Source organism: Falco biarmicus, chromosome 3 (assembly GCF_023638135.1).
Source record: "Falco biarmicus isolate bFalBia1 chromosome 3, bFalBia1.pri, whole genome shotgun sequence".
Taxonomy (NCBI): Eukaryota; Metazoa; Chordata; class Aves; order Falconiformes; family Falconidae; genus Falco; species Falco biarmicus.
In genome coordinates, this window is record NC_079290.1 from 28,875,582 (window position 1) to 28,898,281 (window position 22,700).

The 22,700-nt window shown below is 42.0% G+C and overlaps 2 protein-coding genes across 6 annotated transcripts in view; one reads left to right on the top strand and one right to left on the bottom strand.

Moving 5' to 3' along the window:
• Positions 1-6,231: 6,231 nt before the first annotated feature.
• LOC130146748 (cytochrome c oxidase subunit 6C) lies at positions 6,232-12,208 on the top strand. Its single transcript, XM_056333230.1, has 4 exons — positions 6,232-6,387; positions 7,380-7,504; positions 9,140-9,261; positions 12,082-12,208. The coding sequence occupies exons 2-3, from the start codon at positions 7,391-7,393 to the stop codon at positions 9,257-9,259; spliced, it is 234 nt and encodes a 77-aa protein (XP_056189205.1). The 5' UTR covers positions 6,232-6,387; positions 7,380-7,390; the 3' UTR covers positions 9,260-9,261; positions 12,082-12,208.
• Positions 12,209-15,124: 2,916 nt separating this feature from the next.
• Positions 15,125-22,700, bottom strand: part of VPS13B (vacuolar protein sorting 13 homolog B) — a 477,114-nt gene continuing 469,538 nt past the window's right edge. For all 5 annotated transcript variants that reach the window (XM_056333224.1, XM_056333225.1, XM_056333222.1 and 2 more), the window contains one exon: positions 15,125-17,185. In XM_056333224.1, coding sequence (XP_056189199.1) covers positions 16,940-17,185 — 246 coding nt within the window. In that variant the 3' untranslated portion in view covers positions 15,125-16,939. The remainder of the gene's footprint in view (positions 17,186-22,700) is intronic.

Genomic DNA, 22,700 nt, shown 5'->3' on the forward strand with positions numbered 1-22,700 from the left:
AGCATTGGAAACAAACTGCCCTCAGAGCTTTTGGTAACCTTACTGTCATCAGAGGGGTTCTAAAAACAGATAAGATATGCACATCTGCCAGGAATGACGAAGTATATTAAGACCCATATTGGGGCAGGGGAGTGAGTAGATGAACTCTTGAGGGACTTATTTTCTCTGAATCCATATTCAGGTTTTCTGAATACAAAAGCTTAGCCTCTGCTAAGGAATCTTACGAGAGTCAAGGGCCGTGACACTTCATTTGCTCTGCACCCGAAACTCCCACTGAAGCCAATTATTCAATCTAATTTAACAAAGACCACAGCTTCTCTGGCTGTGCAATTGTTGGTAACCATCAACAAACTGATTCATCTACAATTGGGCCAAATGTTACAAAATCTGTTTCTGAGTTCTTGTTTGTACCCCCATCATAAGATTACACCAAAATTAAAGCATGCAGTACTTGAACTAACTTCAAAGGCTGAGCTTGCACTTCTAGCTAGTTCAGCCTTTTTATTGGTTCATGTTTTCCATTTGGCTTCAACATCCTGTTCCTTACTGATGCCCTTCTAGAGTTTCATTTACAAATATTACGTCCCTGGTTAGTGAGCCATGCTAATTAATACTGTGGTGGAGGCTATGGATTATAGTAATCTCATGCCTCCTGCTTGGAAAAACGCTGCAATTTTTCCAGACGTTTACATGTAATGCCATATTGAACATGGCCAAATTTGTCTTAGGAAAATGTATCCTGAACTCATTTAATCAAAATATATTTAACTAAGGTTGCTTACGCTGTTATCTATTGCCAGTTTTGTTAATCATGAAGCTCAAAAATTTCAATGCAGTAGAAACCCGAGATCCACAATTTCCTAATTAGATTATTTCAAATAAAACAGTAAAGTTAAAACAGGCTGGTTTAAGTATACATATTTTTAAAAGTTTATGCGAATAACAAGTTTGTTAAAAAAACACAAACAGATGATTTGACTACTTTCTGGAAGCCTCACACATTTGACCATGCCCCACCTTTCAAACCTGGGACCACAGTCTAACATGGATTTTAGCTCCACGGGGGATTCTGTAGACAGAGGCTCCCTGACTGCTGGGACCTCAAGTGTTGGTAAAGTTATGATTGTAAAGAAAATCCATTATATTTGCAGCACCACCAAATATCAAATAAAAGCTATGGAGTCTTTGCACAACATAGCAATTCTAAATGGATAGGTTCTTCCAACACTAAAATCAACAAAAGCAATGGCATTTTTTAGGAAGAGGGGATATATTTTATTAGACCAGGTGATGTACTTGGAAACAACAGACAAACTTTCAGGCTCACAATTTGTTAACCAGGTCATAAAGAGGCCAAGAAATACATAATCTCTGGGGTACTTGTTATTGTATTTTTGTTTTCAATTGTGTTTGGAACTCTCTTTTCATATACAGACACAATCTGGTTGATGTGACTGCAGTATGATGACACAAGTCTGAAAGCAACACTCCCCTCTCCTTCTAGACAGTCATTTAAGACCAGAAAACAAAACTTGGCAACATTTTGGAACACTTACCACGTCACCACCTCAACATGAATTAAAACAGTCTAAAATGAGAGGTTTAGAAACCTATGAGAAAAAGTCTAAAAACTTGCCACAGGAAACAATTGCAAAAGTGGCACTTTACACATAACCTGGGCCAGTCGTTTTTGTCAGAATGAGCTCTGTATTGTACTGGGTAAATCAAATAAAGGGCATAGATGTCTCTAGGTTAAATCTTACAGCTCCAAATTTTTAGGTGTCACTCTCTTGGGGTGCAGTCCCTAACCTGAGCAAGGCCTCTTCTCCTCTCTACACAGCTCGCTCCTCTGAGAGGAGCACACCAAGCCGAGAGCTGCCCTGAGCAAGCATGTTGAACCTAACCAAGGAAGGGGCCAAATGTAGCGCCTTGTGGAGAGTGAGTCTGATCTTTTATTTGAAGGAGGCTTTCCCACTTCAGAGCCACTGTTTTATACCCACAGGTAAGTTGGTCTGTCATTTTCTGTGAGAATTAGTTCCTTGAGCCAAATTACAGTTGTATGAACAGCAGTAGTTGGCCACTGTCTAATTTCCTAGAAGTCAGAGGATCACTGGTCACATCTAGGAAAAACAGAAGGTAATAAAAGGTCTGGTCTAAACCCTACTAAGGTATGAAGAACGCTTCTTGTTTCCATGGCATTGGACTACCAAAGGGTACCCATGAATCTTCTGCTCAGACTTACTGTAACGCGTGCATGATCAAAGTACGGGTAAATGTACCAGGTGCTTGCGTGTACAGGATTGTCACCAGTATTGCTGGGCAGGTCATGCAGACATTGTCTGCCATATGATAGCTTCCATATGTTATATGGTGTTTGGAGGCAGAGAATTTTACCTTGTGTGGAACTAAACCATGTCACAGTGCATCAACCAAGCTGTGCTTTGAAAAGGAGTGTGAAAACTTGGTCTTTTGTCCTTGTGTTGCGGTCCTTGCTTTCATTTTCAAAAGGAGGATCTCTGCTCCCATGCTGTTCTTACCTTGGACACTTTCTGGAGCTGAACCCAAGCTAGGAATGCTTGTGGCCTACATCCGATGGGCTGTCAGTTGCTGGATGTGACTGTAGAGACTGTAGAGACTGAATTACATGTAAGAATTTCATGCACCTATTGGTTAAACTGTAGATTGGAGTATTTGTCTGTAAAAGTGGTTTAACTCCACAGGTTCCTGGAAAAACAAGGACGAGGAATGAAAAAACTCTCAGAGTAAGGGACTTCTATGCAAATACAGAGGAGTAAAGGAATGACATAAAAACATTGGGTTTGATGACTTTATTTCCATTGCAGACAGGCTACATGACATTTAAAACCACAAAAGAGAGAAGAATCCTGGCATCATGTAAAGGGCTTTGAGCAATGAAAAGGGACTGGAAAGAGGTGCTTCTGTGGGTGGGTTTTTGTTTTTTCCTAAGAAATCAGATGATAATGTAGAACATTTCTGGCAACAAATGATGAAGTTAGACTTGTCTAAGTTAAACTTTTAGGTAAGAATGACACATACGTGGAGTGTTACTTGTTTAAAAAGCCATTTATCTAAACAAGATTTTCCTGTTAAAAGAAGCAGGGTGATTGTTTCAGATAGGCCCTCTGAACCTGGAGGACCTCAGAGTGAGAACAATTAATACAGAACCATATTCCAGAAAACAAAATAGGGAGAAAAAAGCATCACATGAATGTTAATGTCTACGCTGTGGAACCTGGTGTGTTTTCTAGTTCTTGGGCCTGAATGCACATTAGCCATGTCTTACCTGCAAGTCGGGAACTTGGGAAGTAGCCAAATCTCTCTGTTAACAATAGAACTCGTGATGATACCAACACAGCATCATTCACATAATTATATCACTATTTGATGTGTATAAAAATACCAAAATCTGTCTCTTTACAAGTTGAACAAAACCTAAGAAATTGCTTTTTTTTTGAGGTTTTTCTATTTCAGAAGCATGCATAAAATCAACAAACGCTTGTGAAATCCCTGTCCACTCCATTTATTCCGATTTGAACTTTTGCTTTTTTTTTCTCTCATTTGTTTATAATGCCCTGTTGGAAGTACAAAAATATTTTTCTTGCCCCTACTAGTTTTTGCATTTTCCATTTAGGAATCATTGATTCACCCTCATTTTTTGTACAGCTGCCATTCCAAATCTGTTAACTTCTTGTGCCACAATATCTTTCTTTGTTCCATAGCACCATTGGTTGATGTCAATGCAGCCGTGGTAAGAGAGTATTTGATTAGTTAATTTCTTGCACAGAAATGGGAGGAGGAGCACAGATGTATGCATTTTCATATGTGGCACATAGCATTGTTTGAATTTTTTTTCTTTTGTGATAGAGAGGTAGATTTTATAATAAATCAAACTATTGAGGAATGCAGCCAGTTCAGGGGATTGCTGATGTCCCATGTGATCTTTTTCCAGTAGATTTTTGGTTCTAATTTGATCCAGATTATGATTATCTAAAGACTTTTTGTGGCATGTGCAAAATCACTTGATTGTCACAGTCCTGTTCCGAGTCGGCTCCAGTCCACACCACAGAAAGTACAATCCTAAGTATCACAGCTGGCACTCTCAGTGGAAAATACAAGGATATACTGCCTGAATTTTCTCTCAGTACAGTCAGAGGTAGATTTTATTTTAAATTTCAGTGGAGCACAAGGAAGAAATGATTTAGCATTAATGCCTTCCATCACTCCTCAAAAGATGATCCCTTTCAGGGACACCATGAAGAAAGCTCAATTGTTGCTGGCACTGCAGTATTTTGGAGAGGAAAAGAGGACTGCAGATTCTAGTTTGGTAACTGTGACACCTTTTGAGCAAACAGTCCTAATATTCATGTCCAAAAGACAACTGGAGCAGGTGCCAGAAACCTCAGGGACTGGGTGTACTGGGAAGGAAATAACTGCTGTTGTCTCTGTATTATGCCTCTGTCTTTTTAGAAGGGTTCTTTGCTTTGATGCATTTGGATACATGGGGTCCACTCAAGGCCAAAACTGCATTCAGTCTTATAATCCACTCAGAAACCGGAGTGGTAGGAAGCAACTCTGAGCACTGACTTAACGGAGCTGATTATCTCCGCCCTCCTTCCACGGCTCTTCCTCTAGTGTATCCTATATCCTTTTTTATCCCTTATCTGCACAGTCCCAAACTGCCCTTTATACAGTACAATAAGGAGTTGGCTGTATATTCCACAGTAATGACACAAAGTAATAATAACAATTAGCACTTTGTTTAGCATCTTAGCTATAACAGAAAGACACCTAGCCAGCCGTACCTCAGGCACATGGGGAAACTGGTCACACAGAAAAGAATTTGATGACCTGGCCAGCCATGAAGTAAGCTATTGAAAACTGCAATCAAGATTTCTTTATTTGCAGACCGAGGTCCATCCACCAAAATATTCTGTCTCACCAAGACTGGCGCTTATAGGAAAATTCCTCATATATAATTTATAATGATAGTAGCCACGAAACCCACTCTGCTTTTATTCCAATTGATTTCGTATCCTCTTTTTCTGACATTGTGTAATAAAAGGGCAAGTTGAGCCGAGCTTTTTAAGGTCCCCTAGACAACTCTCCCTGCCATTTCCTTCCTGGTCTCACCGAATGACTGCATGAGCTCACCTCAGGAACAGCAGCACCCTTGTGGACCCACGTATTTCCCAAGATCCCCCACATCCCCCACAACCCCGTTATAGACACATCTTGTCATTCTTTTCTCATGACATCATTAACATTTGGCTTTTTGTGTGGATCCACATGGGAAAAACTCTCGGACAGACATTTTTCATTTTGGTCTCAACTATTGTAACAAACTTTTCTTCAATTTGAGGAACCTTGTCCAAATCACATCTATTGAGACTGCTTTGCGAAGAACATTCTCCCAGCTCGTAGCTACAGCTGTATGATTTCTCTCCGCAATTTTCTACTGTCACTTTCCTCTTCTTTAATCCCATCGAAGGAAAAGCAACTTCTCTTCAGTTTTAAGGGGCCATCTCCTCTGTCATTTGGTATTGGGATCTGCTGGCTTTGGCAAGGGAGCGCAAGGGTGGAATGAATACCTTGCTGCACAGGAGAGGCTTCATTTTTTTCAAGGCAGGAATTTATAGCATTTAGTGTAAATCCCACTGAGGGTCCCCAGGAATAAAAACGACAATACCACATGCAGGTGGTGATTAGGTGGAAGCCATGGGCAAAGCACACATGCACCTCATTTCCAAGAAAGGTAGGAAAGCCGGTGGAGGGATACCTACAAAGGATTACAGATGGCTTGTTTCTGGGCTTGGCCAATCACTCTTGGTGACCCGTGTAGGTTATTATTTCACGTATTCTGGTATTATGGCTGTTTGGGTTTGATGGCCGCTCTGAAAATCTGGGAAAGCGCCCGACGTGCGCGGCAAGGGCAGAGGGCCCGGCCTGCCGGGCTTGCGGCGGGCAGCGAGCGCCCGCAGGGCCGGGGGGCTCTCGGCGGGCGGGAGCGCGGCGGCGGCGCCCGGCTCGGCCCGGCCGCCTCAGCTGAGGGCGCTGCTCGCGCCCGCCTCTGCTCTGCGGGGCGCTCGGTGCCCGGCGGGCCTGAGGCGGCGGCAGGGCCCCCGCTGAGCCCTCCGGCCGGCACCGCAGCATCTGCCCGGGCGCCCTTCAGGCGGCGGCGGCGGCGCCCCCCCCTCGCTGACTCCCGCTCCGCGCCACACGGGGCCCGCGCCGCGCGCGCTGCCGCGTTTGGGCTGAGCCGCTCGCCGTACCCGGGCGGCCGCCTCCCGCGCATGCGGGCTGCCGGGGCCGCAGAGGGGAGGGCGCCTGGCCGGCGGGGCGGAAGGACGTTGGTGGGCCCGCGCTGAGGTGAGGCCGCGCTGCCGCTCCCTGCTTCTGCGGCCGGGTCCCCGCTGCCCACCACCCCGGGGGCTGCCGGCCGCCGCTCTCCTCGGCCGCGGCCCCGGCCCCGCGGCGGCTGCCCGTGACCTCTGCGCGTCCCTGAGGGCGGCGGGGACGGGCGCTGCGTCGGGCGCGCTGCTGGGGGGCAGGGGGCGGCCGCGCCTGCTGTGAGGGAGGATCTGCGCGGGGCTCGGCTCAGCCTGGCTGCGGCAGCTTTCTCCGTGGCCGGAGAGGGGTCTGTCGGTGGTGGTTCCTCCTAAACGTGGGAGGAGAGCGGGCTGCGGTCAGCTCCAAGGCCTGTGGGGACCAAGGCCCTTGGGGACAGCTGGGCCGCCGCCAGGTCTCCGCTCCTGCTGCGCGGCCCTGTGGGCGCAGGAGGCGGCGCAGAGGGCAGCGCTGTCCGGGACTGCTCCCGCCTGGGTGCGCCTTCAACCTCTGTTCAGAGAGAGCCGCCTGCTTCAGCCCCAGTAACACCTTACCCGACAGAAAAACATCCTTTAATGCAGTAGGGTTTGCAGTTTGAAAAAAAAAAACAACCCAAACCAGGTCAAGAGGCATGTGCTTTTCCTTAGAAATGAATAAAAGGTCGTCAATGTTCTGAATGTCTTCTGAGGTAAACACCAGGACAGCAGGCCTGAAATGGTAGACCCCTGCGGGGAGGGAAGGATTTAGTATGAAAAGCAAAGGCCACTCTTGATTCCGTGAGTACTGGATGTAAGGAGTATTAAAACTTACTTAGATTCACATCATAAATAGGTTGTCCTTGAATGTTGTCCCTTAAATCGTCTCATTGAAAAGTCAAATAGAGGAGTGCTGTTGCTTATGTTGTGAAGATTATTATTACACAATATAAAAAACATAATTTTCTGGAATAGAGTTACAGAAAATTATTTAAGTAGAGCTTCTTGTCCCACAATTCTCTTTTTTTCCTCTCTATTTTTTTTCCTCCTTTCTTCTAGGAAATATCACCATGTCGTCTGCATTGTTGCCTAAGCCACAAATGCGTCGCCTGTTGGCCAGGCGGATGAAGTTTCACCTGTTTGGGGCATTCTTTGTGTCTGTGGGATGTGCAGCTTTATACAAGGTGAGCCCCATAGTCATTCAGTTATAAACTGGACTCATTAGAGTGTTTTAAGAATTCATAATATTTTTTTGTTGAGATGTGGTTGAGCTGTTCATCAGAAAGCTTTAGCAGTGTATTTTTGTAAGCATGTTTCCAGAACATAAATAAATCTTCCTAATCTTCATTTGAAGAAACGATACAAATAACCTGATGCTTTAAGCTGTTGTGATGAAGATCACGCAATTCGTGACAACTTAACCTCGAGTGTCCTAGTCCTAGACTGCTCTTGATCATTTGCACGGTTGATGTATGTTAACTCTAGATAGTCTGTGTTTCTCTCTGTCACAGTATCTGAGGCTTGAGAGAGTTGTCAAAAGTCTTTGTTTTATCTCTAGACTGATCCCAGAAAAGTTGCTCATAAACATTTAGGAAAACCCAGCCTTCACACTGAAGATGTTAGTGTGGGGAAGACTAGTATGGTACTTTTAGCCTCTCTTTTGAAGTATTGTGTGGAAATGGAGCATTACATTTCCAAAAAAGCCCACTTACAGACTGGGGTTTGTTTTTTGTGGTCCTTAAGACACTTCTGATAAAAGAGTGGTAGTTGTTCTTGAGCACCTTTACTAAGTAATTCTCGGATCTCATACACAAAGCAAGCAACAGAGTTTGAATTTCTGTGGAAGAACTGGATCTTGGTTTGTCCGTTGGACTCATTCTAATACTATTTGCAGCATTTGAGTACTCAGGAAGCCTTTGATAAAAGTGACTAGCAATTAAGTTAATTTCAGGCTGTTCATCACGGAAACATCACAGCGGACTTAAACTTCTCAGAGATCAAATGTCTATCAGAAACAATAAGCTTGCACAGTTAAAGCTCAACATTACTTAACACATCTGTTAAGAGGTAGGCAAGTTTGTCTGTGGTCAGACTGACAGTATTATTTTATTAACAATCTGTGGATTTATACCTTATTTGGCACCCCATATTAATACACTAGTAAGGCAGAAGACAATATTTAAAACAAGTAACATGGATCTAAGTAGTGATTTACTTTGTTAGATGTTAGAAACTGTTGGAGAAAACCACCGTGGACTTTCCTGCACATTTTGGGGGGCTTTTTGAGCATACCCCTGCGCTTCAGTATCTAAGGAGTCAGGATTGTGTCTTTTTATGTCGGTGAGCTGTAAGGGTGGCTTAGCACTCTTGTAAAATTTTACCAGACTTCTGTAGTTGACCTACAGTGTAGCTGAAATGTAATGCATTGTTTTAGGATGCCATATCATCTGGAGTTACAATTTTGCAGCTGCCTGCAGGCACAAAAATTGCCATACCGGCATGTTTTTACATCTAAAACTATTAGCAGGGAGGGCATTGGACACTTAAGTGTCAATATAGGTGGAGTGTTTCTGGATCTTAAAGGAGTGATGTACTGTCTTGTAATGGGCTTTCTTTTTAAGGTTTTACTTCAGACATTGTTTTTTCTGACCAATGGTCAGGTAGCCTGAACTGTGGATTTCAACAGTAACAAAGTAATATGTTAGTAATTTGAGCTGAAGGATTTTAAGAGTGACAGCCACTGACACAAATCATAGCAGTGATAGAAAATGTGTTTGTAAAGCTTTGCAAGCTTTAATTTTCTCTGCGTTACTTTCCAGTTTGGAGTTGCTGAACCCCGAAAGCGAGCTTATGCGGAGTTCTATAAAAACTATGACCCCATGAAGGACTTTGAAGCCATGAGAGCAGCTGGTGTGTTTGAGTCTGCACCACCCAAATGATGGTAAGGCACCTTAGTAGTAAGCTACTCTGCATTAGAACAAGAGTAAATTTGTTTCAGTGAAACACTGTGCTTCTGTTTGGAGGCTTTTCCTTTCTGATCAAATAGAAAGGTGCTCCCAAAGAAAAAAGATCCAAACTGCCTTTGAGAGACCACTGGGTAATAAAACCTTGAAGAAATAGGGGAACTAGGGAGTGAAGAGTAAGGGCAGAGTAGAAAGTTCCTGAGTACCTTTTGGGTAACTTGTTTAATTGTGTGATATAGGAGACTTGCACAGAGTGATGCCAGGCCTTTCCCTCCTCACGCAGCCATGCAGAGGAGACAAAGCTGAACTATAAGACTTGCCTGATACCACTGTTACATTGATGCTGTCACATCTTGAACTGCTTAGCTTCAGGCGATCTATATCTACTGCTTATGTCTTGTGGTGGTACAGTGAATGAGAAAATGGAGAGGCTGTTTCTCTCTCATAGCATGCATCTTAATGTAAGAAACAGAGACTGTTTGCACATATCCTTTCGTCTCTTGAAGTAGTGAGAGGAGGAAGATAACTAGTCATGAGGGGAAATATATTTACATACATACATAAATATATATATAAATTGCAGTGGTGTGCAGTTCTGTATACTAATATTCAGATTTTTGCCAGGCTGAATTAAGCTTGAATTGAACTTTGTTCACAATGCTGTTTTCCTAACACTTAACACTGCCTTTTGTTTGAAGAATACCAAACTTTGTTCTCCCTTACTTGTCGTAACAACAGGAGAAAAAAGTTTTGATTTCAACCTTGTCGTAGTTATTAATAAGCACACCCACTGAACAGCACAAGCTTATGATGAGACAACTCAATAAAGAATTCCTCCCCCTTTCTTGATCCAAATCTCTTACACCGAGTTCTCTGTTTCTCTTAAAATGAATTTAAACTAATCTAGAATGATAGCTTTTTCATTCTTTTGGAATGTTTTCATATTGTGATCATTATTGTGATAATCTGTGGCTCTAATTATCCTGGCCAGCTGGATTTTCTCAGCCTCTTTGTGTAAAGAAGCAAGATTGAGTAAAAGATTTGTACTTAACACTATTAATGCTTAATTCTCTTGTGTGACTATCTATAACTATCTGGTTTCTGCATAACACAATTACATAAAAAATGCAGAGCTCCAGCTCTTGTAACAAATTTAAAAAGAAAAAAAATATGGCAGTTTCTCTGTTTCTTGGTGTGGTGTTTTTTTTTTTTTTTTTTTTTTGTGAGAGAGGGAAACTTCTGTTCTTTAGCTATGACTGCAACAAAAATAATGAAATTACAAGTTTACCTGGTTTTAATCTTGGTAATTCTGCCTCTGGTTTGGTCCTATTGCTAATATATAGGCACTTTCAAACTTTTCTTAGACACTGGAATTGCATTCTTTAGTCAGGTGGCCTTCATCAGAGTATTCTGAAAGACCATCTGGTGGTAAAATCATTTGAAACAAACACTGTCAACAAGGATGCATGTTGAATACTTAATTGGAATCATGAGCAGGATTTTTTTCAGTGCAAATAGAGCTCCATTCTTGGTTAACTTATGTTCTCATTTGCAGCTTAAAAAAAATAGTTACACATTGTGTGCACCTGTTAAAATTAAATGTTTCCTAAACATCTATTCCATCCTTTAATTACGCCAGCTCAAAAGAAAATGTGAAAGACAGATCTTTAAATGTGATTTTGTTTGAATTGCTGATGCTTCTTACTCCTTAGCCTATTTATGTAACAACTGAAATTTTTCACTCCGTAGTAGTAGAAAGAGGTGGGCTTTTTTTAGTGCCTGCACAGGAATACTTAAGTAGAAGGAGAAAATGCCAGTGTTTCAAGTGTTCTGGAAAGACTTTGAAAAGAACAAGTACACAGAACAGATGGAAGACATTTTCATTTGCCTCAGTAGTCTAGATCTTAGCTGTGGAAGCTGGATGGAGGTTGAATTTGATGCTTTTTTTGGTATAGTTACCTAAAGGGTGCAGTCATGCATGCATTACATCTCCTGTTTTATTGGAATATATTCTGTACGTGGCAGTGAATACAGTGTTTTAATGTCATTGAACACTCATTCCAAAATCAGTACTTGGCCCGAAGATTAAGGAGAGGGTAGGGTAGGCAGGGAGGGGAATTCCTCGGTTAGGGTGTTTGTTAGCTTGGCATTCTCCACGAGTTTGTTTCTGCTGGGCATGCGGGCAACTTGGTACCTGAGGGTGAATTTACACTGTTTCATCTACTTGTCGTGGCCTTTGTGTGGTGACACTGGTAATGGAAACGAAGTGCAAGTGTAAATTCAAGGAGTATTGTACCTCTGCTGTGTGCTCAGTAATAAAGGGGCAAGCTAAGAGTTCGGTGCTAACCACTTGCAAGACTGTTGTCATGGAGCAGAGCTGGTCTTGGATTGTGTTCAAGGTAATGGGGAGAAGCAATTTGAATTTGGTTTTCTTCCTTCCTTGGTAGGTTGCCTACACCACTTGTTTCCTCTCTGGCTCCTGTCTGAAAGCTGCATTCCTTTCTCTTTCAGGCCCTTAGCAAGATTGATTCAGTTATCAGTGTGGCATGTACAGTGAATCTGATGTGCTGTGCAGTATTGTTCCAGCTCTTGATTTGTTCCATGTTTCACTTCTGTTTGCCACATGAAGGGTGTGTGAATCTTAAAGCATCAGGAAATAACAGGGGGAATTCCTCTAGACTAAACCACCACATAAACATTTCTCTCTATTGCTTTGCATTCATACATACTAATATGTTTACTTAGAGCGTGAAGTTTGTCCAACATAACTTAGTATTTTTCTTTTTTTCATCTTGCAGATCCCCTCCAGTCTAAGGAGACTTGATGACCGAACCTTATTTGTTCAGTGAATGGTAAAGTGTAACGCACTTCGGTGCATGGCATGCTCTAATGTAACTCAATAAATAAAATACATATGTCAGTGGCGCTTAGTTGTCGTCTTTAATGTTGAAATGCTTAAATGCTCAGATGCTGGGAAGAGTGGTGGTAAGTCTTCATAAATTGCTCAAGATTACCAAGTCAAGTTTTCTTTCCCCCAGGAATTATTTGCATCTCTGTTTTGGCCAAATTCCACATTTGATCACCAAGTATATCCCTAAGCAGTTACAGCTAGGTTGTCCCAGCTGCTGGTGGGAATTTGCAAGAGGATCGTTGTTGCAGGAAGGGAGAGGCTGGATTTCTGGAAGGGTTGGTGTTACCTCTGGCTTCACAAGGTGAACTGACCTTGAGGCGAAAGAATTTGGATAGGAATTCTGGAAATATACCAGCCAACCTTCCTATCTTTTTCTACTGCCATCACTGTATTGCCTTCTTACAGCAGCGAACTGTTACATCAAACATCAAGACCTACAGACTGCAAATGCCCGCTCTTATACGTGGTATGTTACTTTGATTGGAACATGGACTCTGAACTGCAGGTACGTTCATATATATTTGATGTACAAGGGGAGAGAGGGTAAAACCAGACCAAAAAAAAGAAGAAATACTTACTTTAGGGTGTTACAGTAATGAAAAATCTTTGTGTGCTGCTTTTAGACACGTACAATCTTTTTAATATCTGGAAGTAGTCAGCTAAGCATAGTTTTGATCTCTGCTACATGCTGTGTCGTCCAAGACCTGATGCTCTGTCTTCTGCCAGGAGACCCGTCATTCAGAGTGCAGCGTGCACATTGCCGCTTGCCCAGGTTGAAGACGGTACCAGGACTGTAGCTCTTGATTGCTGAACGCGGGTACCAGGAGAGGAGCCCAGGCTGGTTGTGTGAAAAGGAGGGAAGGCTGGTATGAAGCAGCATGACAAATTACGCCATCTGTGTTGTATTTGAAGGTCTTCAGTTCAAATGCTGTTTGGAGTAACTTACTATTTTAAATGGCTCATTAATGATAACACTTAATAGGTATCCGTGAGCAACGTTTGGACTAATGCAGGGCGTGCAAAGAAGTAATGCATTTGATCCAGAACACTATTACAGCACAACGTGGGATTGTCTCTAAACTTTCCATATAGGCAGTGTTTCCTTGAAGCGAAGAAGGAATTCAATAGAGGTGCAGGGGAAACCATCTAGTAAGCAAAATATTCCTGCTCCTATAAATGTAAACCAGAGCTTAACGATAGCAAATGATACCTGTTTATCTTCCCAATGTACAGTATAAACACTGTACGTCATTAAGCGCTGACCAGCTTTTTCTCAGGCTTGTCTGCAGGTTTAAATAGCCAGGGGTCGTCAGTCATACTGACAGCTTCAGGGGCAAGGAGACTTGCTACTGCTAGGTGTGCAGGCTAATAGACCTGACTTCTCTCGCAGCTCTAGCCCCCTTACATTCTTCCCAGTTGCTATGAATTACTTTAATTCTAAGTTTCTTCTGAACTGCTATAGCAGAGAGCAGGTATTGTTGTAGTCTGTGTTCCTTCAATTACCAGCCCATAATGATTTAAAGAAATGAGTTTTGTGAGTGACGATAGCTTTTTTTAACCATATGGCAAAGATGTCTTTCGCTTTTCTTTTCATCTGTGCTTTTGAGAGTCTGCGGGTTGTAATTGTTGCTTGTTGTGTGTGTTACGGTTTCACAAAGGATGCAAAGCAAGTGCTTCCCTTCGGTGGGCAATGCCAGCCAGCCCGTAGCTTGCTCTCCTTTGCAGTGGGCAGGGAGGGCGATGCTGGGTACCTAACGTAGTAGGCAGAAGGGCTAACCCTTGTCTGAAATGGGTACCAACCCATCCAGTTTCCTAATTTTCCTTTTTTTATTTTCTCTCCTTCTTTTCTTTTTCTGCCTTGGCCAGCAAGAGTTCAGTTAATTCCATTTTACAAACAATTGGGAGTGGGACTTGGCATAGTACAAAAAGAAGACCGCTGTGTGTGAGACCCTCATCAGCTGCTTGTGATAGGGTCTGGCGTGCTGTTTGTAAGCGATGTGGAGCTGAAAAACATGCTTGTCTGCTCTGAGACCATCCCTACCCTCTGTAAAGGTTTTTTGCTGTATTTATGTATGAAATGCTATATAAAAAAGAATTGTTTGACCTAAACTACTTTGGGAAAGGTTTTGCTGTGCATAAGCTTGACTATGCCTTCAAATTTTTGGCTGGCTGGCTTTATTCTCGAGTGTTTGAGGAATGATTGATTGTTCTGGAAGCAAACTAAAAAGACAGATCTGAAGTTGCGAGCTCTCCAGGTCTAAAGAGCATTATGAGCGTAGGCATGTTTTAAGAGTACGCATTGGAGTGCCTCAGCAGCTAAGTACAGGCAGCTGCTCTTTGGACAACTTTGTTTTCATAGTTCACACAGCTCATATGTAGGAGAGGCTGATTTATGTGCCGTCTCCACACTGTTTCCATACATGTGGTCAGAAGGGGGAGAAAGAACCTGCCTAATGCAGTAAAGATGCTAGCTTAATTCACTGAAGAAGAGTGTAATTTAAGCAAGTGTTTATTTCAGGAGAATATAATTCAGGAAAAACACAAATGTATCTCAAACAATGGCTGCAGTCTACAAAGTTTTAGAAATTAAACTGCTGCCTTCCCGCATTTTTTACGGGTATGTTTGCATCCTCTTGGCTGGTTTGTGTACTACATATATAACGAACAGATTAGTCTTAATTCAAATGGTGACTAGAGTGCTGTTTTGTTCAGTTATGCTTTTGTGACTAAAACTTCTCAGCAAGCTGATCATCAGTTTTTACTTCCAAAGTGGTGCCGTGATCTATTGCATTTTCTGGTACACGACAAAAGTCCAGTGAACAACTGGAGTGTCATGGGGTCTGCATCACCTGTACATCTGTCTTGCTGTTGTACATGGGGACCTGTTGATTCTCTTGTAACCGAATGACCAAATAGCTCACAAAACCAAGTATTACAGGAATAGCTTTATTATCTTTAAACAATTCCATTATATTACAATTTATCCACCAATATGCAAAATTATAACTATTAAACTATTTCCATAAAATATTCAGGAATGAAGCATGTTTGTGTATATACATATACATTTTTTTTAAATAGTGTTAATTTAAACGGTGACTAAGTTATTAAATCACTCTATGAAATGTTGATAACGGATGGGCTTATTTCACAGTCGGAAAAGGACAGTGCAATCCCAGGCTTCTGTATTTTCAGTACACAAGAGACACAGCTTTTAGAAATACCATTTAACAAAACCAAACTCACAAGAAAAACATTGCGGTTACTACATTCTTATTTACTGTGCATTTGGTCATATCAAGTATGCATAGAAGTTACTAACTAGAAAGCATATGTATCTGCTCCAAATGATGATCAGACTTTATTCCAGTTCTTGTCACCTATTCCAACCATGTTCAGGATTCCCCAGACAAAACTCGTGTCCGTAAGTACATGGAAAAGGGGAGAAAAGTAACACGCATAGTTGAAAACCAGGTAAGCTTTTGTTTCTTAAAACAAAACTGCCATAGCCACGTTTGGTTTATAAAGTAGTCTTAACTCCCCAGAGACAGTAATTTCTTGTCTACTACAAACTAAAACATCTGAAAAATAAGACAAATAAGCTTTCTCTGTGTCTTGATGTGTTTAACATTATATTCATAAGCGTATTGTGTTGGCATCATTAACTATTAATATAATTGGTGCCCGTGGGTCCAGGCTTTTCAATTAACTTGAAAAAAACCACCAAACCCCACCTCATTTTGCTTAGCACTTATTTGAAAGGCCACGTTTTTAAATATCCCTGGGTTTATCTGTTCAAAGATGATAAGCATAAAGTGAATTAGGGCTTAAGTGACCACATACTGTGCGGTGGTAACAGATCAGCAGGCTATACTTGGCACCCGCCCAGCTACGTTACATTGAGCTCATAGATTTTTGGTAGGTTTTTAAGGAGACTAAGCTCTGTTTCTTAAATTTTTCAACTGCATGTTACTGGCTTCCAGCTAATGACCAGACAATGTACAATGTCATATATACATTGAACATCCTTCTGAAAATTTGATGGTGGATAAAATAAAGTTTCTGTATACAGACAGTTTTAAAAATAAATTCACATTGTAGTTCATGTTTTGTTCTCCAAACCACACAAAGGCACTAGTTTACATGAAGGACTAATGTCCTGCAAAACTTCAGTCAAATAAAGAAGCTATTTTAAGGTTAAAGTGGTGCTAAACCCCAGCTGTCACTAGTAACTTAAAACAGCCACAAGTGGGTTTTTCAGATTTAGTGGGGGAAAATGTTTTGCCTCAGGATGTACGTGTTGGGGGGGAGCGTGTCTGTGGGGGGAAAGGCTCAGCCTGAGCAAGTTTTTACAGCTGAGTTATAAACCTGTTTTATAACAGAAACTAGCAGATCCTTAAATATGATATAGTAGGTATTGATGCGCATTTTGCGTGTGTGGTGAAAATGTCTGCATGCAATTTTTCCTTACTCTCTGATTTTTGGTTATTGAAAAGAAAAAGGATTTTGACTGAGCTATAGTCCAAGGCTGTTCCTTTTCACTGTATTCATTTGCTAGAACACTTTCCTTCCAGCACTAGTATTTTGGCTGGAATGCAGGAATGTTGTCAAGATTAGAAAAGCTCTTGGGCTTTGTTATCATCTCCTACTTCCTCAAGAATTATATGCATCTCGACTTGATGTAGGTTACTGCAAAGAAAGCATTACTTTCAAAACGGTATTACTATACTCACCACAAATAATTATTAATTAAATCCTTTCCTCAAGGCTTTATTTTTCACCATGGTGAATTTGCTAATGAATACTTGGGCAAAATTTGGATCAACTACATACTGATACGTTTTTGTTATGGTTGGAAGGTGTTCCGTAGCCACAGTTTGCAACGCTGGCACTGTGGAGGTGCTGGGAGCGACGTGGTAAGATGTCTTTGTGACATAGTCCACAAGGCGGTTGTACTGCTGTTCTGATAGTCTCTCTCTAGCTCCATCTGCCTGAAATCGGAGAAGATAAAATAGTTACTGAGTAACTGACTGTAATGGAATTTGGTAGTAAGGTAGAAGTAACTTCCACATTACTTTCTGTAGTTAAAAATCTCCCCCCCCCCCCGGGATCTTTCTTACAATAGTTTTAACGGCCGTTTCAATAAACAGCGATCTCCCATAGTTTAATGCTTGGTCGATTAGTCCTCTCCCTTGCTCTTTTGGACACTTCTGAGAAGCTCTTCACTCTGCCATAGAAAATCTAAGCAGTATCTCTTCAGGATTTCAGGACTGGACACCTTGGTCAAAAGTAGGTCTTTACAACAGATCACTTCTTTGTAGACAGGAAAAGCATCTGAAACCCTTTTAGAAAAATGCCAGTAGCTCTTGGCTGTGCTCATCAGTTAGCTATTCTAATTAGCAAAAACATTTTCTCACAAAATAAGATTAAAGAGAGCCCATAGCTGTATCTGGGCAGTTAAGTCCTTAATGTATTTGATTTAAAATAAAGACTAGAAGCTACTTCCAGGTGAATGTTCTATGACAGGATATATCCTTGTGCTTCTGGTAACCAAAAAAGCTATTCTGGGTCAGAGGACACACACAACTGCATTTTTTTAAAACAAAATATTTTTTTGTTTAAAACATAAACTAAAGATGGTTTGGGTGTGTGGTTTTTGGAGAAAAAATTAAGGTGTCTACACAAACTGCCTTTTCCACCACCATGAGTTGGAAGGACTCCTCTGAACAAATGCCTCTTTACAGGCTGAAATATGTAGAGGTTCAAGGCTCTAGGCAAGAGCTTAAAGCGATGAAGTAACCTACCTCTAGTGGAAAAAAATACAGTAAAACAAGTAACGGTCAACAGAAAGGTGGCATCTACCATACGGTTCTAACCAGATAAGGTTATTAGATGAAAAGCCATGGGCAAATCTGGCTTTGGAAGATCACTCTGCTGTGCCCTTTATCTGAAGAAGAAATTGAAGATGACTATGTCTTGCTTGAGAAGGCAGGCATGCAGCTAGCTGCATGGAGTCAAAAAGACGCATCTCAGGAATGCCACCATGGATGCTACAAGTGATATCACTAGCAAAGTCATTCAAAATAGAAGTTATTTCCAAAATATGACAATGAACGAAACGGCAGAAGCTGTCCTAGGGCTAGGCTCTGAGGCTTCCTTGTCTACACTTGGAGAACTGCCGACCGGTTTCATTTTTGCAGGGTTTAAAATGTCTTTGCTTGTCTGACGTTGCTCTGCGGATTCAAAGACTGCTCTCTTCTGACTGTCTTTCAGGGACTTCTACACACGCCTCACTACCTGTGATGATATTTTGAAAGAGTGCCATTGGATTCAATGTAACATTCACGATCAAGATGTTGTCACATCTCTGGACTGCAAGGCTCATTTTAAACAAAACACTGCTTATTTGAAGAAAGAATTAATATGATTGATAGACAGTGACATATGTCACACCCACATCAAAACATTCCCCTCTGGTTTTTTACTGTGCCTTTGGAGATGGATTTGCTGCTCGGCAAGTAGAAACACTCCTGTTTTCAATCACCACCACAAAAAATGCTGAAGAAAGCAGGCTGCATGAACAAGCCTAGAAGCTCAAGGTTGGGGTCTATGCCTAGAAACAACAGAAATGAGGAAATAGGCAGAGGAGAGCATGGTTTCCATGGATGACCTTAAAGGGAGGGAAAAAAAGCAGAAGGCAGGTTGCTGCAGCAGAGCTAACAGTAGAGAATGGTGTCTCTACTGTGTCGTCAGTCTGGTGGCACAGAAAAAGAACCTCAGCAGTCAATCTGTTTTGCCACTCGAAAGGAGAGAAATACGTTAATGTACCACCTACGTAAACCAGATTTTAAGTTATGGGGTAAATCTTGCACGTAGGTGGCTCCACGCTTTTTCCTGATGTCTGCTTCTAGGGAGGGAAACCCAGGGGACGCTGGTTATAGCTCTGCCTCCACACTGACCAAAGGACCCAAGTGATCAAAGGAGATGGAAAGGGTGCTGGCATCTCACCCACCTACTCGTCATCCAGCCCCAGGCTATATCCCACAGATACAGCTTAATTATTCAGGAGGAAATATTAACTGCACTTGGATGGTCTTCCAAAGTAACTGGGACCCTGCCTGCTTCCAGATGACTTCATCTGCAACCATGTGCTTCTCCAGCCAGTTTCAGTCTAGCTTATATTGCCAAGACAACAGAAACTTGGAATTGCTGTTATTGTACGTTTTTTCCTACATGGGACCTAAAACTGTCACTGAGTGTCTTAACCCACTGCTTTGAACAACTACAATGTTAACAGCCAGACCATTCAATGAATCAAACCTTAATCAAGGGCTGCTTAATGCACCTGCTAGAGGCATCTTAAAGATACCATGTCCTTTCATGCTAGGAGGCCATACTTTTGGGTTAAGAACTCCACAATTGTCCTAAAACACCTCCCATTACGGCTTACAAAGAGTAAGCCTTCAGCAATTCTGACTCTATGGTAGCTACCAGCACCTTTGTTGTGCAGTCCAGATGTGTACGTGGCACTGATGGGCTGCTTTGTGCGCACCGACTAAGATTTGGTTCTTTAAGGTTTTTTTTCACTGTTTTATAAAATCCAGAGACTGGTTTTCAGCTCCAGAGATGATAACATGTAGCACTACCATGAAAACCCTGTTGCAGATCATCACAAAGAAATTCTGGAATATCTGAGATTCCAGGGTCCTTCAATTTTTTCCTGTCATCTTGATGTTACGAGCTACACCAAGAACAGCTGGAAGAGCAGGCCTTTTGAGTTTGATGTGTCTGGAAGCAAGCAGTGTCTCAATTACTTTGGAAGATGATCCAAGTACAATTAATGCTTCCCTTTCAATAACAATGTTGTCAGTGCTGGAGTTTTCAAGAATCCATCCAGGCTCTTCCTAGCCAGATGGATTAAGTTATATGTTGTGAGATGAACAAACCATCAGGCAAACCTATTGCTGAAGGAGTCAAAATATGCTCTATAATATCTCTGGTGATTACAGCTGTAGAATAACTCATGTTTGGTTTCCTAACAGTTCCAAGAAGCTGAGGAGAGGGAAGGGGAGAAACTGTTTCGGACAGAGCTAAAACAAAACTTTTGGCAATTATTTTTCTGAGCAGTAAGACAAAAAAGTGGATTTTTATAATGCTGAAACAAAATGTTTCAATTTGATGTATTACTTCTAGGATCTTTGACTAATTGATCAGAAAAATAAACATAATTTACATTTGGTAACATTACCTCTATTTTGCTAAACTCTCTGTAATATTTTGGTTGACCTGACTGGGCATTTTCCAGCTAAAAATTCTGGCCATCTTTACTAATGTACACGTACAGATGTGCCTGCACCTCAGCTGAGGACATCTTCAGTGCAACAAGGTGGCCTGCCACTAATGTTTATGAGTCGTGTCTCTTTAGGTGTAGGCCTGAGGCAGCTCCCCTGCAAGTCACAGCTGCTGCTCCTAAGGTTCCTTTCCTTCATCACGTTCAGAGTTTTTAGCAGCTCTTGTTGGGGAGCCGAAGGGGAGGCTCTGGCTCCCACCAGCACCGGTGCCCGCTTGCATCACCCGTAAACGCTTCTTGAAGAAATTCATTCCAATTTCTGTATGTGTATCCTTTACTGATAAATGTACACTATTTCGCTAGTAAAATGCTGGTCTGTTTTTAATGTGATACCCAGTTTCTATTGAGCTCACTCACTGAAGCTGAGCGTGCAACTGAATGTCCACCCTTTGTACCACAAAGCACCCCAAGCACCACACAACTGACGTGCTCAGCTGCAGAAAGGAAGTCACTAAGTATGAAATTTCCCAATCCAGCAAGGCAAAAAACTAATAAACATCACTTGCAAAAGAATATTACTTAAGTCCCAGTAATTACAAAAACTTTATGAAGCTTTTGTAATCTTGTATTGTGTAGGTGCCTTAGCATAAAAAAACCATTAAACTTGCTTACTCTTGTCTGCCTTACTTTTAACTGCTCCTCCTTATCACACATTTCTTTAAATTTTCACACAAATTTTCAGCATCAGCACCTGCATTCTGAAGGAATATTTTGCCAGGTCTGTTTTGTACAACATCGCTCAGCTTTTGCTGTGTTGCCGTCACTGACTTTGCTCCACCTGGGGCACAGGCACTCCTCACCGCTTTTATCATGCCATAGATTTTCACTGTGTTCTCAAGAGCTGGCATCAGCAAAAGAGATTCTGTACCGAGGTGGAGTGGCTCAAGGCTTACAGCTCCTGGCACTGCTATGCCACCGGAGTAGAACTCCCATATTTCTATCCAGAACTCCAGAAACAACCATGTTATTTGGTCCAGCACCTCCAAAGCAGGTCACATTTACGGCATGTACCAAAAAGTGTATGTGGGAACGCTGGACTCCGCACCTGCCACGTAGGGTTGGGCTTTGCGTGTACGGGAGCCACTTGCCCAGAAATCCTGCACATTCTCAGCTGCAGCAGCAGTGGGGACTAGAATTAGGCTCCCTGTCCCTTCCCTTCTCTTCTTCCAGACAGGCAGCACCTCTGCCTCATCACCTTCTTGCAGCAGCCTTTGGGCAAGCAGCCCTCCCCCCAGAGCAGCAGCCCGCTCCTTACCCGTGGATAGCCAGATACAGAGACAAGAGCCATCGCACTGCAGCCTAATGAAAAAAGGTCTGGGCTGGTGTTAAAATCAGGGTTAGGATGGGTTGAGTGCATCAAATGCCTTAGGGAGAACAAATTATCTTCCTCTTCCCTCCAGGACAGTAGCTCTGGACTGAGCAGGATAGTCTGGATTCAGTCTGATGTGCGCCTCCAGCAAGCACTCAGCACTCAGGAATAAAAAAGCTCAGCTTTGCCCACTTGCATCAAAATTTAAGTAATGCCTCATGTAGCTCTGTGGTGAGAGAAGGCAACTTCAGTCAACAGTGCGCTGTGAAACTGAGGTTAGTGGAAAGACAATAAATGTAAATAGAGAATTCAGCACTAAAAGAAAGCTTTCACAGAAAAATCCAAGTGCCGTCAAGACACAGATGAAGTCCTTGGTATGCTGGAATCAACGGCAAAACTCCTCAGTGACTTCAGTAAAGTTAGGAATTTACTGAAGGTGCTGAAGCCTCCCCTACGTTTTGGCACACTTCACGGGCTTTTACATGTTCTTTTCTTATATTTGAAACGGATGAATTTCTGGTATAGCAGTCTACGAACTACCTGACGCACTTTTATAAACAAAACAACCGGGACACGCATGTTCGTTCTTGAAATGATCTCTCATATGACTCCACTTAAGAATTTAATACAATAAAAACATTATTTCCCAAAAGTGTAGAAATATAACATTCTTCTACCATTAAAAGAAGATAATTCATCCAAAACCTCAGTATTCAAATGGCTTAGAGATCTTTCAAGATGAAGATGAAGGTTTTATGCTCTTACTGGCGAACACCCGGTGCATCCAATCTCAGCAAAAGCACTGATCCATTTTAAAGTTAGCTTTTGCAGAAGCAGGAAGATCTAA

Coding starts and splice junctions, on each gene's coding strand:
- LOC130146748 (XM_056333230.1), top strand. CDS start 7,391: ATGTCGTCTGCATTGTTGCCTAAGCCACAAATGCGTCGCCTGTTGGCC. Junction 7,505..9,139: donor GATGTGCAGCTTTATACAAG/GTGAGCCCCATA, acceptor GTTACTTTCCAG/TTTGGAGTTGCTGAACCCCG.